The sequence below is a fragment of the Python bivittatus genome, unplaced genomic scaffold (genome assembly GCF_059951505.1).
Source record: "Python bivittatus isolate LINGU-HERP-01145 unplaced genomic scaffold, Pbiv_v1 ctg000680_np1212, whole genome shotgun sequence".
In the NCBI taxonomy this organism is placed as follows: Eukaryota; Metazoa; Chordata; class Lepidosauria; order Squamata; family Pythonidae; genus Python; species Python bivittatus.
In genome coordinates, this window is record NW_028277095.1 from 6,249,413 (window position 1) to 6,262,850 (window position 13,438).

At 45.9% G+C, this 13,438-nt stretch overlaps 1 protein-coding gene across 5 annotated transcripts; it reads left to right on the forward strand.

Annotated features, from left to right (window-relative positions):
- Nucleotides 1-1,216: 1,216 nt before the first annotated feature.
- NKX6-3 (NK6 homeobox 3) lies at nt 1,217-13,011 on the forward strand. Of its 5 annotated transcripts, none has more exons than XM_088151992.1 (4): nt 1,217-1,839; nt 5,863-6,032; nt 6,709-6,816; nt 9,111-13,011. In XM_088151992.1, exons 1-4 carry the CDS (start codon nt 1,458-1,460, stop codon nt 9,336-9,338), a joined length of 888 nt encoding a protein of 295 aa, XP_088008118.1. In that variant the 5' UTR covers nt 1,217-1,457; the 3' UTR covers nt 9,339-13,011. The 5 variants fall into 5 exon arrangements, with proteins under 5 accessions (XP_088008118.1, XP_088008120.1, XP_088008121.1 ...); XM_088151994.1 differs by lacking the exon at nt 9,111-13,011 and adding an exon at nt 7,815-9,104; XM_088151995.1 differs by lacking the exon at nt 9,111-13,011 and adding an exon at nt 7,815-9,104 and having other exon boundaries at nt 6,737-6,816.
- The last annotated feature ends 427 nt before the right edge of the window (nt 13,012-13,438 follow it).

A 13,438-nucleotide genomic window follows, 5' to 3' on the forward strand; every position in this document is an offset into this window, starting at 1 on the left:
GCCCAGTATAATGGTCTTAAAGTGCAGGAAGGCTGATTCCAGTGGAACATCAGAAAAGACTTCCTAATTGTGAGAGGAGTTCAGCGATGGAACCATTGACCTAAGGAACTAGTGAGCTCCCTTTCTTTGGAGGGGTCCAAGCAGAGGTTGAACAGCCATCCCTTGGGAAAGTTTTGATCTGGATTCCTGCCCTGGGCAGGCGTTTGGATTTGATGGTTTCAAGAACTGTTTTGGGTGTTTCTTGGCTTTTATTTTTGAAGGAAGGGGTTGGAGTTCAGTCATTTTTGTTGTGTCCAGTGGTTGTACTCGGTGCCAAGTCTGAGCATTTCTCACCAAACTAAACACAGTATTCATCAGATGGTTAGCTCCATCCAGCATGACTTTTTCTTAAAAATTGTAGCTGCAACTAAAGGTGAACCAGATCCAGACTCTGGTGAGGTGGAAATGGAAAAGCGATCAAGATGGTTAGTTTTGTCTAAGTGTCCTCAACACAGTCCCTCTGGCCAAAAAAATGTTGACTGACCACCCCATGCTATGGCTATTAGCCCAGCCTAAGATACCCCCTTTTTACCCATTCCACAGACAAATCTACTAGTTATTCCCCCCTTCCCCCCTCCACCCCCTCAGCTTCCCAAGAATAAACGTGAAGGTTGACTTGAGACACCAACTCCAACTAATTAACTTCTGGTGCAATTCACTGGGTACAGGCAGGATTTCTTCTCCTTTCCTCAGCCTCCTCCTGGAGGGCTGGAGCCCCAAGGATCCCACTTCTCTGTTCCCCAAACTCCTGCAACCTCAGCTGGCTTTATTTAAAAATGCATCTGTATTTCCTATCCCAGGACCTTCTCTTACAGGCACTATGTTCAGAGGTTGTCTGCTACGAAGCTGTAGAGTTGGGCTCTCTGTCTAGATTTCCCTTGATTGCTCTCTCTCTCTCTCTCTCACACACACACACACACACACACCCTCCCATTCCATCCATCTATCCTTTTCTCCTCCCTCCCGCCAGCATTAGCCATGTGTTAAGGTTCTGGTGTTGACCGTGAAGCTCTCAAAGGGCAATTTATCTCAGCGCAGCCAATCCAGGTCCTGCACTCAAACAGCCCAATGAGAGATGGAAGACCCAAGGTCTCAGCCTATCAGAGGACCGGTATTCTAATAAGCCCAGTCTTTTAACAGAGGGAAGGGAGCTTCCTTGAAGTTAAGTGTGGTGGCCAGTCTGTCAGCCTTGGTTTCGGCATTTCTAGGAACCTCATGGACTTGGGCTACTGTTGCCTCGGCCAGCAGTGCAGCTCCAGGGTCCCGCCTGACTTGGTCCTAGCGAAAGGGCTTCCCCAAAAGAGCGGCAGGTGGACATTCCTGGGGTCTCGGGATGACATTGCCAATGTGCCAAGTGCCTTGGGAAGCCTAGAAGCTACACTCCTCTGTAGGCACCTTTGCCAGCAAGCAGTTGAGCTATGGACTCCAACCTGCAGGGGACATTTCTCCTCAGCAACCCTTCTCTGCCCCCATTCCCGGAAGTGAAAGCCCCCATGTGCCAGTATTCGGTGCAAAATTCCTTTTACAAGCTCAATCCTCCTGGGCTGAGTGCCCAGTTGGCGTCCGGCACACCGCACGGCATCAGTGACATCCTCAGCAGACCGGTGGCTCCTCCAAACAACAGCCTCCTGTCCGGCTACTCCCATGTGGGGGGATTCAATGGACTGGGCACCCAGAGCATTTACTATGGCCCCCAAATGGGCAGTTTTGCCAAGACGGGAAGCGAATATGGAGCCAGGGGCAGGAGCTGCTGGGCAGACCCAGGCCCGGAGTGGCATGAAGGTCGAGTATGTGGCAATTGTAAGTAACAAACTAGGCATGGGGAGGGCTGCATGGCATGGGGACATGGTTGTTGATCTGGCTGGCTAGAGGACTCTGTAGGGGAAGCCGTTGGTCTCAGATGGTGAAGGAAACTTGGCAAAACTTAATCGGAGCTGGAAGTTGGTCCCAGAATATGTGCAGTCATTCCAATGACTTATTAGGGGTGCTGGTTCAAATGTGTGGTGTTTTCCCAGGTCACATGGGCAGACCCACCTCCAAAGCGCTTACAACCTAGTTCCCACAGAGAAGATACCAGAGTGGAAAAAATGAAGCAAAAGGGGTGTACAAGAAAGGATAATTTGCAGTTTAACGTGAATTATTGTTGGAACTGGAGGCTGAGTTAAGTTGGGAAGAATTAGAAAGTGGGGTGATCAGAGTATGGTTCTGGAGGGATGAGGAGGGCTATTTTTCTGTAGAGTCGCTGGTGAAGATAGGACTTGATAGAACCATCTATACGCTGAAGAATATACAAACTCAGTTTCAGGAATGTTGCAAAGCAGGGAAAGAGATACCAAGAACAAGCAGATGATGAAGCATGTGCAGAGTTTCTGCCACTGTTCTGTCACTCCCAGGTGGCCCTTTCCTTTCTGGAGTTCAGTCAGGCCTTCCTTCTACCTCAAGTCCCTGTACTCACTTTTGTGCCAAAATTCAGCATCACAAAGAAGGGGTTTTATGGTCTTCTAAGAAGCCAACCCAGGGGAGGAAAGTGTTTCTTGAACCTTCCGGTCTGCTCTTTTTCCTGGTCAAAGGCAGAAGTCCTCTGAATCTCAGGTGCAACCAAAGTGCCCCTTGGAATGACAAATGGTGCCAAGGAGCCCAGGGTTGCTGATATGAGGCTCAATTAAGAACGAAGAAAGAGGCAAGGAGCAACTCATTAGAAGCAAAGACAGGGCAAATGTTGACGCTGAGTTTTTATCATGAGGAAAGGGACTCTCTGTCTCCCCCATTGTCTGGAGAGGAGGTGGGGCCGCTGAACCCAAAGGCATCATTGCATTCTTGGGTAGACTCTCCTTGCCATTCAGACCATAGTAGAACGCAACAAGGACTTGATAGAGAAAGACCAGGAAGATATTCCATAATGGAACTCATCCGGCAGAGAAACAGCATAGGGTGCAGGAACACACTCCCCACCCCACCCCACCCCACCCCGGAGCATGCTCAAAAGTTACCACCTTTTTCAATGGTGCTTGCTTCTGTGCAGCCTGATTATTTATATGTATGTATGCATGTATGTAGTTAATCTCTCCATGTCCTCCAGAAGCACACACCAAGAGGTAAAGGGTAAAGAATAGCTTCAACTATTAAAGTTCCATGTATTGGCCTGATGGAAAGGGGCAGGGCCGGTGGGAAAACGTCGCCCCCCCCATTAGCAAAGATGGTAGCATGTGATAAGTAAAGTGCCACCCTGCAAATGGGGAAGACCACTCAACTTTAATCATCGCCATCCATTTGTGGTGGGGGCTATCTGGCCAGCCCTTCACTTTAAACTGCCACAGTTTCTTCCTAACATTCATAGAGACACCAGCACACACACAGGCACACACACACATCAATAAAGCAGAGAATAAGAAAAGCAATCGGTTCTTTTGGTCCACAAGTCTCTTGGGGCATAAAAAAGGAGACATGCAGCCATAGGAAGTCTCCATTTAGGTGAGAAAAATACAAAGCAGAAGTGCAGAGTTGAGAGCGATATGCGCTAGACAGCAAGCAAACCCCTACCAAAAACACCCTCAACCCCATTAAAGAAACAAAGAGAAAAAAACCAAAACAGGAGAAAGCAAACGGGAGAGTTTTAGTAGCTATTGGGCAAAAATGAGAAGCAAGCAATGTGGCTTCCTTGCCAGACCAGGACCTCTGGACACTTCAACATGGAGCAGATTCTCAGCAGCGGGGAAAGGTGGCTGGTCAGCATCGGGCAGGCCGTCCGGAGTGGAGACGAGCTGCGCCTTAAAAAGGCTTCAATCATGTGGTCACGGGGCTATTGAGATTTTTTTGACCCCCACCGTGCAAGACACCCCTGCTTAGCATTCTGGCTCCCGGGGCAAACTTGCTCCTTCCTTCTGCCTTCAATAGCTTGTTTTGTGGAAAGCAAGTTGGTGGAGATTCACACACAATGCATGTGCGTGCCCACAGAGACACATTTCAAGCAAGACTTCAATTAAAAGACAAACCGTCTTCAGCAATGTTAAAACGCCATCAGAGCTCGCTGTCTTCTTGCAGATCAGGGGCACAAAACCAGAATATGAGACCTGCTTTCCTGAAAGTTCATTCTTCAGCTCAGCTAAATGCATGAAGGGCTGGTGCCGCTGGGGAGAAGGCAAAATTTTGGCCAACTCTTGAGGTTCACCTCACTTGTGGGTTCCAGAGATAAAATGGCAGGCCTGTAATCAGGACTGCAAAACGAAACAAAGAACCAGTTCTGATTGTTTTGGCTGTCCTGTGTAAAGGCGGATGAATAATTGGAAGTTATAGTATGAGTTTCAGGCTGAGTGGAGGGAACACTCTGGAAGCTCCTTGCTTCATTCAAGAGTAACAGAAGGGGAAATTGGTGTCTAAAGTAGGGGTTGCAAATCAGCAGGGCGCACATCTGAATTTGCCGTTTGCTCTGAATGTTTGAACCGATTCAGATTTGGAAGTCAAATAGATATAGCAATGCAACGATTTCGGGGAATAAACATATGCATGATTAAAAGTATGGTGGAAGATGGGATTGATCTGAAGGCATCTGATTCAGTCGGGCCACCTGATTTGAAAAGCTGATTCAAAGAGGCAAATGGATGGAGCTGAATCTTCAGACTGAATCTGCAGATCGCAGTGGCACACAGCCCTAATGGGGGCCTCCTTTCCTTCCTCGGTTAGAGATCTGTGCCCCTGTGTTCAGGAGCTTTTTAGGAAGGCCCTGGCACTTGAGCTGGGCATCCCACAGGTGGTACCACAGACCCAGGAGGGCAAAGGCTGAGGTCTTGCAGATCAACCCCTTTCACTGCTGTTCCATTTCATTCTGTGAAGGGAAAAGCTTTGGGCACCAATAGAAATGTCCCCACACAGAAAAAACGGGATGCCATGGGAAAAGATGATAAAGAGAAGCTTTATTTTTTAATGGAGGTACACTGACTTCTGGGAATGCCTGCCAGTGGCTTCAAATGCTAAAGTTTGGGCCCGAATCTTTCTCCCTTTCTCTCTCTCTTTAGCATTTGAAGCCACTAGCAGAGATTCACACACACACACACACACACACACACACACATATACGTACATACATATACGTACATACATACAGTACACACACATACATATGTATGTATGAAATATATTTTATTTAATAAATAATTTAATATTTAATAAATACATTTGATTAAATATATTTATATTTCAAAGAGCAGTTATGAGCCAGGAACTCAGTTTCGACCATCTGTAATGTGCAAGAGAGAGAATGGGTTAAATCTTTTCTCCAACAATACCAGGGCAATAAATGAAGAGAAGGTTTGGGCTAGATGTGGCTTTCTGGTTGGACCACTGTCCAAGAGAAACCACTTCTGTTCTCCAAACTACCCCATTCCAGATTTACACACACACACACACACACACACACACACACACACACAGAGGTTATTTTAAAATATAATGCAGATATAGGAAAATGTATTTTGGTTCATATTTATTTTGTATGACTGTGGGGCAGGCAGAAGTTAAGTTGGTTTGTTTGCAGTGCCCCGCCAAAAGAGGACTTTGGGGCACACAGCTAGGGTCTCAATTACTGGTCAGCAAGTCCTGGTCAGCCCCTTCCCATCTAGAGAGACTCATCAGGAGATGATGTCGTCCAGCCTATTCAGCGTCAGTAAGCTCATCAATGTCCAACACTGGGAAGGATTAATCCCTAGAGAGCCATCCTGCCCAGAAGCTGGGGCTCAAAACACTAGTTAGCTTTGGGTACCCTGCCACTATTTTCCAGGGAAGCTGGATGCCAGTCAGTGACCATGCTGCCCATCTCCCTCCACACAGCCACAGGGCACGTAGGTGACGGCCTCCACAAGAAGAAACATACGCGGCCAACCTTCACAGGGCACCAGATCTTTGCACTGGAGAAAACCTTTGAGCAGACCAAATACTTGGCTGGGCCTGAGCGGGCACGACTGGCATATTCCCTGGGCATGAGTGAATCCCAGGTGAAGGTGAGTTTCCCATACTCAAACTTTGGAGCATGGGGCAGCTAGGGCATCCATGGTGACCTCCACAAATTTAGTGCTACAGGGTCTACAGGGTCTACAGGGGTTGGTAAATGTCAGCTTCTTAGAAAATCCAACCTCTAAGCTTGATGTATTAGCAGGACCCAAGTTACCGATCTAGAGAGGAAGGAGATATTTGGAGAGGTGACTGTGGCAACCTAATTAAGTTCTAAAGATCATTATGGGGAGGCGAATGAGATGTTGACCCATGATAATGAGATGTTCAGATCCATTCCCCAAATAGCTAATTCCTGACTAATTGCAAAGAAATATCAAGATAGATGATGTAGGTGTGGTTGGTATGACTTCATTCATATCAGCAATGCTGCATTTGCAGTAGTGGCCAGGGAGTCCTCAAAACATTGAGGAATGTTTTATGGGGGCTATCTTGTAGTTAAGGCGTCTTTTTCTAAAAAGACACCTGGGGAATTTGTGGCAGCCTGCAGAGTATTTGATCACCTACGGGATCTCTGAGCACATCTGAAGTTTTGAGAACATGTCAGAGGTCTTCTCACAAAATGACTGCCATGAAGTAGGGTGCTAGAGTAGGCAGGGCTAATCACAGAATAATTTTTTTATCAAAAGTCAGACTGATCATATTATTGCTCGTCACCCCTTCAAGCGCTCTAAGATGTTCCCTACTCCCTCAGCTGACATCTGGCTCCCAACCCAAGCATCCACCACTTCAGTTTCCAAGGATTCATCTGAAGTATATGTGGACACCAGAGAGGTATTGACATCAAAATCAGTGCTAGAGGCTGGTGCTTCGCTCTCTAGAATCTCTCTCTTTCTCTCTCCATCCATCCATCTTTTGGGAGTGCCTACAAAGCCCCTATTTTCAAATTGTGAAAGCAGTTGCATCTTGTTTTAGAAGTAGGTGTCTGCTTTGGAAGCTGCTCTTTCTTATCTCTGATTTAAAAACAGCTGCTTTGCAGGCGTCCCACATATTCTGAGGCAGCTCTTTTGAAGGGCTTTTACAGCTTATCTATTTATCTGCCTGTCTATATCAACTCTATCATCCATCCATCCATCCATCCATCCATCCATCCATCCATCCATCCATCCAATCCATCATCTCTATCATCTATCATCTGTCATCATCTACCTATATCATCTATATCTATCACCTATCTCTCATCTATCTATCTTTCATCCATCCATCCACTTTCCTATCTAGTCAGCCAGCCATTCAGCAGCATCTACAGGGCCCTGCTGCTTTTGTCATTGTGATGCACTGCCTTCATCAGTCTGTTCTTCTTGTCCCTCTTACAGATGTTGCTCTATCTCTCTATCTTGCTATCTTGCTCTCTCGCTCTCTCTCTAATCTCTCTCTATTATTCTATCTATCTATCTATCTATCTATCTATCTATCTATCTATCTATCTATCTATCTATCTATCTATCTATCTACCAACCAACCAACCTAGGGCAAGGAACCTAGTGGGTGCCATGAAAAGCGTGCATGGGCATCTAGGTGGCATGGGCAATACAGTGCCTGTCCCTGCCTTGGGATAAAAACAAAAGAATTCACATCTCCTCTTATGGAGCAGACTAGGACTCTGAGATTGTGTCCTCTTCCTCAGCTGAACAGGTTAGGAAGCTAAATCTACTTCAGAATCCTGACTGGCCTACACATGTCTATGAAGGACATGGACATTATGACACATGCAATGCAATGTTGTCTTCAGTTGAAGGCATCCAACCCAAGGGACTTTCTTTTGCTTTTAGGGTTGCCAGCTTGCCATGAAGAGAAAGCTGATCTTCTTGCCAAAAAGATACCTCCAAGTTAAGTTTGGCCTTTGCCAGAATCCCACGACTAGAAGCTGCCTGTTTATTTTCTAAAATTCAGCCTTCATTTCAAAATGATGGCCGCCTATCCTAGCAGAGTATGTGACAGATTGACAGGCCGATTTTGGTTCTGAAGTAGGGTATGATGAATTGAAGTGTTGAGGACAACTATACCCAATCTGGCAATTTCCACATCTGCTGAGGCTACATCTTGTTGAGTTTCCAGCAAACTCTCTATAGAGCTTTGAACATGCCGGCAGAGAATTCAGAGGCTGACAGTCTTATCCAGGGGTGTCCTCAGAGATAAGGACAAAAAAGTCAAGATGGCAATCACAACCATGCAATTGGAGCCCTGACTTTTTTTAATGTGACACACATAAAATGACCCATCTCTGTGGACACTCCTGGTCCTATCATGCTTGGAAAGGGCCAATCTGGGAATGGCTCTTTAAAAGTTCAGGAGTTAATCGCTTTGATGTCTTGGTTATTCCTTTTTGAACCTTGTTCTTTCTTCCTTTCTTTTTTCAAAAAAAAAATGTGGTTATGGATTGCCTCTAAATTAATAATTAAAAACTATTGCCCATCTCAACCCATTAATGCAGCCACCCCATTAAAGTAAGTTCAGTCAATTAATTTTGTGAGCTTGTCAGCAGATTAATTATGTGATTACATCTTCATAAATATGAGCAGAAATTAACTGTTCTGAAGTGGGGAAAAACAGACTTTGGTTTCAAATAATACGTGCATCGCTGCCTTAGGAAAAGCACCTTCTTCCATGTGAGAACAAGGAAAATGTTTAAAAGTGCTTTTTATTTTTAAAGATGTCTGTTGCCCAGTGAGGTGGAAAACATTTCTTGATATTTTGCTTTGGCCCTCCAAAGGTTTTAAACCAAGGGATCAAATCAATGAATTAATTGTACCACATTTTGCCAGATCTTTGTCCTCAGAAGCAAGGTGGCAATCACAGATTTATCTTCCTGATGGCCACCGCTCTCTTTCTTTGCTCCCTCTGGCAACCATTTTCCTCCCCCCACAGCAGTCTCTCTGGGGAGGGTCCATCCCATTGGCCCAATATTTGGACTACTTGCTTGTCAAGACGGGGCCAAGGGGCATATGTCTCAGGTGCTGTAGATGGCCCACCCCGAGCTCAAAGCAGAAGGTTGGCAAGTCTAGGGAACAGATGTTCTTGTGACCCAGGGAGCCCTGATGGCCTTGCCTCCCACCCCTCCTTCCCAGGTGTGGTTCCAGAACCGGCGCACCAAATGGAGGAAGAAGAGTGCTCTGGAGCCTTCCTCCTCTTCCCCACGGGCAGGAGCTGGACCAGGAGAACGCGCCATCTCTGACGAGGATGATGAGTACAACAAGCCCTTGGACCCAGACTCCGATGACGAGAAGATCCGTCTCCTGCTGCGCAAACATCGGGCCACCTTCTCTGTCCTCGGTCTAGGCTCCCACAGTGGCTGAGGGCCAGTGGGTTGGCTGGTGCCTGCAGCTTCCAGGGGCAGAGGCCGGATTCAGCAGGATGGACTTGGGGGTGTCGATGGTGGGGGGGGAGGCCTTTCCCCAAGAGGAGGAGGGTGTGGAGGTTTCAACTTGACTTAGTGCAGATGGGGAACTGCTACGGCTGCACGCAAGCCTGGGGCGGGAGGCCAAGGGAGGAGGCTGACTCGTATCCAGCTTGCCCCTTGGACCCAAGGCTTGCCTGCAGCCTTGTTGGAAAAGAGGTGGGCTTTCATCAGTCACTGTATTTTTAATCACAATACCAAGAGGCAAAACTTTTCAAACCATCTGCAAAATGGCCCCAAGGATCGCTAGAGTAGCATGTTGGGGATGTTACAGGCATCGGCCAGTAGGTCCTTTCAGAGCGTCTTCTCCCTGGTTTAAAATGAGCAATGTTGGAAATCTGGCAGGGAATTGGGGTTTTTTTTTGCGGGGGGGTAGACATAGTTGGAAACCAAAAGGGGGGCTTCCTGCAGAGTTCCTTTTTTCATCCACATACTTTTACAAGAGAGTCTAGATCAGTGTCTCTCAACTTTGGCAACTTTAAGAGGTGTGGACTTCAACTGCCAGAATTCCCCAGCCAGCCATGCTGGCGGGGGAATTCTGGCAGTTGAAGTCCACACCTCTTAAAGTTGCCAAAGTTGAGAGACACTGGTCTAGATAATGCTGCCCTTCACTTGTAAGCTCCTTTCCCTGCTTCTTCTCCCATCATTTTTCTTTCCAGGGATAATATGTGAAGGGGAGAACAGATGGAAGACCTGCAAATGTCTTTTGCCCATAATTACAGCTCTTCAAGGATCTCCAGAGTCCCCTGGACTTGGGCAGCCAATAGATTTAAGTAAATAAATGATTAAATAATGATGTCAATCATGAAGAAGAGGGCCTCTGGAGATAAACAAAGGGCTCATCCTCGTCCTAAGGAATTGCTGTTTTATCCACCCTCAATCACGGGAGTTGGGGAGGGGGCAAAGACTCCAAAAAGTCAACATGGTGGTCATGAGTGAAGCCCACCCCTTTTTATGGACACTATGCATGTAACTCGTATTAAAAGGGGGCAGCACTTTAATTGCATGTTGGCAACCACCTTTGTGACTTTCTTTGACCCCCCCTTGCGGACATTCGTGCTGAACCTGGAATCGATAGATGAAGATGAAGAATAGCGCAGAATCAGGGCACTTTACTTAGTTTAATTCTCTTGCTCTTTTTGCAGAGGAGCCCAAATGGCTTCTCCAATTGTTTGCAGTTTTGTCAAAGTTCTTTGTAATGCACAGCTATATAGAAATAAAAAATAACCTACAACTCCTAGGTTAGGGGAAAGACATGAAGTAGCTAATATATACTTGCAACATACTGTCGGATGGATAAATTAAGATCTAGCAGCCTTGCTGGGAGAATTTTGACTAACACAACTTCCATGTCAGGATTTTAGTGACAAAAGAAAGGACACCTCGGGCACTGTTTTAAAAATCTAATTTTAAAATAGGCACTGAATCCTGCTGCATAGGAAAGGGAGTTGGAATATATATTTCATCAAGCTTTTTCAAAAGCTGCATTCCCTAATTTCAGTGTGCAATTACAGGGAATCCTCCTTTAACGGCCCCAGTTGGGACTGGCCACTCAGTTGTAAAGCAAAGCGGTCGCTAAGTGAAACATCACTATTTTATGACCTTCCTTCAGCTTTCCTTTGCTTTACAGACCTGTAAAGGTCATCAGTGCAAGGATCGGTCACCAAGTGACTTTTTCATCACTGTTGTGACTGTGAAAGGTGGCTAAATGAGGCAGTTGCGAAACAAGATCATTAAACGAAGCAGCTGCGAAACGAAGGCAGCCTATACGTTCCTTCTAGCTTAAAAATATGTCATATAACTATGAAGTCCAGGATTTTCTTCTTCTGCCCTAAAGTACATATTTTTAAATCAAGACTGGGAAAACTGCTGATAGTGGGTTCCTAGCAGCTTCAGTTGAGCATGGCTATGGGAGAAAAACTGAGTGTGGACATCAAATTCTAGTAGTCTTTGGATACAAAAGATGCAGTTCAATCTTTCCCCAACACCGTCCCTATGAAGTCAGGATTCATTTTGCTCCAGCATCCATGGAGGGATGGGCGGGGGTGGGTAGATGTTGCTTTTTGGGGGTTTAGTTGGTGTAACTCCATTTTTCCAATTTGCACATGCTGTCAGAAGATTATTGGAATTGCCTCCTTGTAACTGGAGAGAACCAGAGTGAAAAAGGTTGTTTGAAAACTGTTTTTCTTTTTATTTCCTTCTAGTGTTTTCTCTCCTGGTTTAATTTATTGTCACAAAGGCTGCCTTCTGATGGCTTGTTTGACATGGTGTATAGTTTTGCTGACCCTGGGAATCAAAAAGGTGCATAATTTGAAATGAGGAAAGGAAGGGCATTCAACTCTTCTCAACTGCCTATTTTTTCACCCCTGTTTCCCAGCCTTGGCAAGTGAGAGTCTGGGGCTCTGGCAGGTGAAATGCAGCTAGAGAAGGAGATGCAAGAGGGGTTATTTTGTGGGTGGAGAAAGGGCTGCACTTTTGTGCATCCATGCCCAGGAGTTGGGAATCTGGTTTTGCATTTCTGGAATCCATCTTTGCACCCCTCTGTAGCTATCACCTGAATTCACAGGCTTCTGAGTTGTGCAATGCGGCCCTCCAGTTTTTGAAAATTGCATTAGAAAAAATCTGTACAAATATGCATATATTCATGAAGATAATGTACAAGAAGCATTATAGAATTCACAATAAATGTGTACAATCATGTTCAGAGAAATGTGCACCCAAATGTATGCAGTGTAAGTGTAAGCTTTGAAAAAAAATACATTCTCATGCTTGATGTAGTTGCGAAAATGAGAAAAAAACTGAACTTGTCCTATTTGCAAAAAGGAAGAAACTCCAATCTGTAGATTCCCACAAATGAGGAACCAAAAGGAACAGATCCCCTCATCCCTTCTGCTCATACAGGCACATCTCTCTCAGCTTCTGCTTCTTTCTTCTTAAAAGTATGGCAGGGCAATTCCAAAGGTCTGGAGCAATAGACAGAAACCTTGTAAAGGATTCGGTTTGCTCTCCCGGAGGTGAACACCCAGGTCTTCTGGGAGGCAGGAGAGAGAACAGAAAGAAAACCAGATTGACTTGGTTCTTCCTGCAGGAGGAGACGTGAAAGTCTCCATAGGAAGAAGAGGCCTTATTATAAGATGATCCCTTAATCATCGAGAGCTTCACTTGTTCTGTGTCTGTCGTCGTGGATGTTTTGAGTAACATTGTGCGCATTGAGCTAGGTCCAATCTTCTCTTTCTTCTCACAGCTAGTTATTCTTATACCTGCAAACTTGTTAGAAAGGACAGAATGCCAGGGGCCCGTGTGGAGACTTCTTTGTGGCTTAACTTAGCCCAGGCCCTTCACCATATCACTGAGACTCAGAGGCAAAGCTTCCTCTTGCAAGGGAGAATCTGCAAAACTGGGAACCAGCAAAACCCAAACTGAATCTTCCAGGGGTTTCTCCTTTTGGCCCCTTCAGCCCCACTGCTCTGCCCGCTGCTGCACTCAGCTTGGTTATAGCTGCTGAATGGCAGAAGTATCTTTTGAGACCTTGGTGTGGGTGGGCGTGTGCGTGGGGGTGGGGGTGGGGAGATAGGGTTAAGTGCATGGGGTGATGGATGTGCTGGGGGGGTGAGCTGTACATACAGGTTCCAGACAAATTCCTCAATAAAAACCATAACTTTGATGTGCTTCTGGTGCTGTTCTTTCACACAGAAGAGATCAGAAGAGGGACTTCTGCCAAGGGAAGAATCAGTAAGGGGGTGATCCCAAATCATGTTGGCTTTGGAAGGAAGGAAGGAAGGAAGGAAGGAAGGAAGGAAGGAAGGAAGGAAGGAAGGAAGGAAGGAAGGAAGGAAGGAAGGAAGGAAATATCTAAGCAAGAGTCAACTTTTACAGGGATATTACTAATATGAAATGGCAAAAAGAAGGGAAGATAAAACATGGTGTGATCTTCACCTTGATCATTCTATGTGCCACAATAATGACAGAGTTCATTGCTTTAGGTCTCAGCAAGTGGTA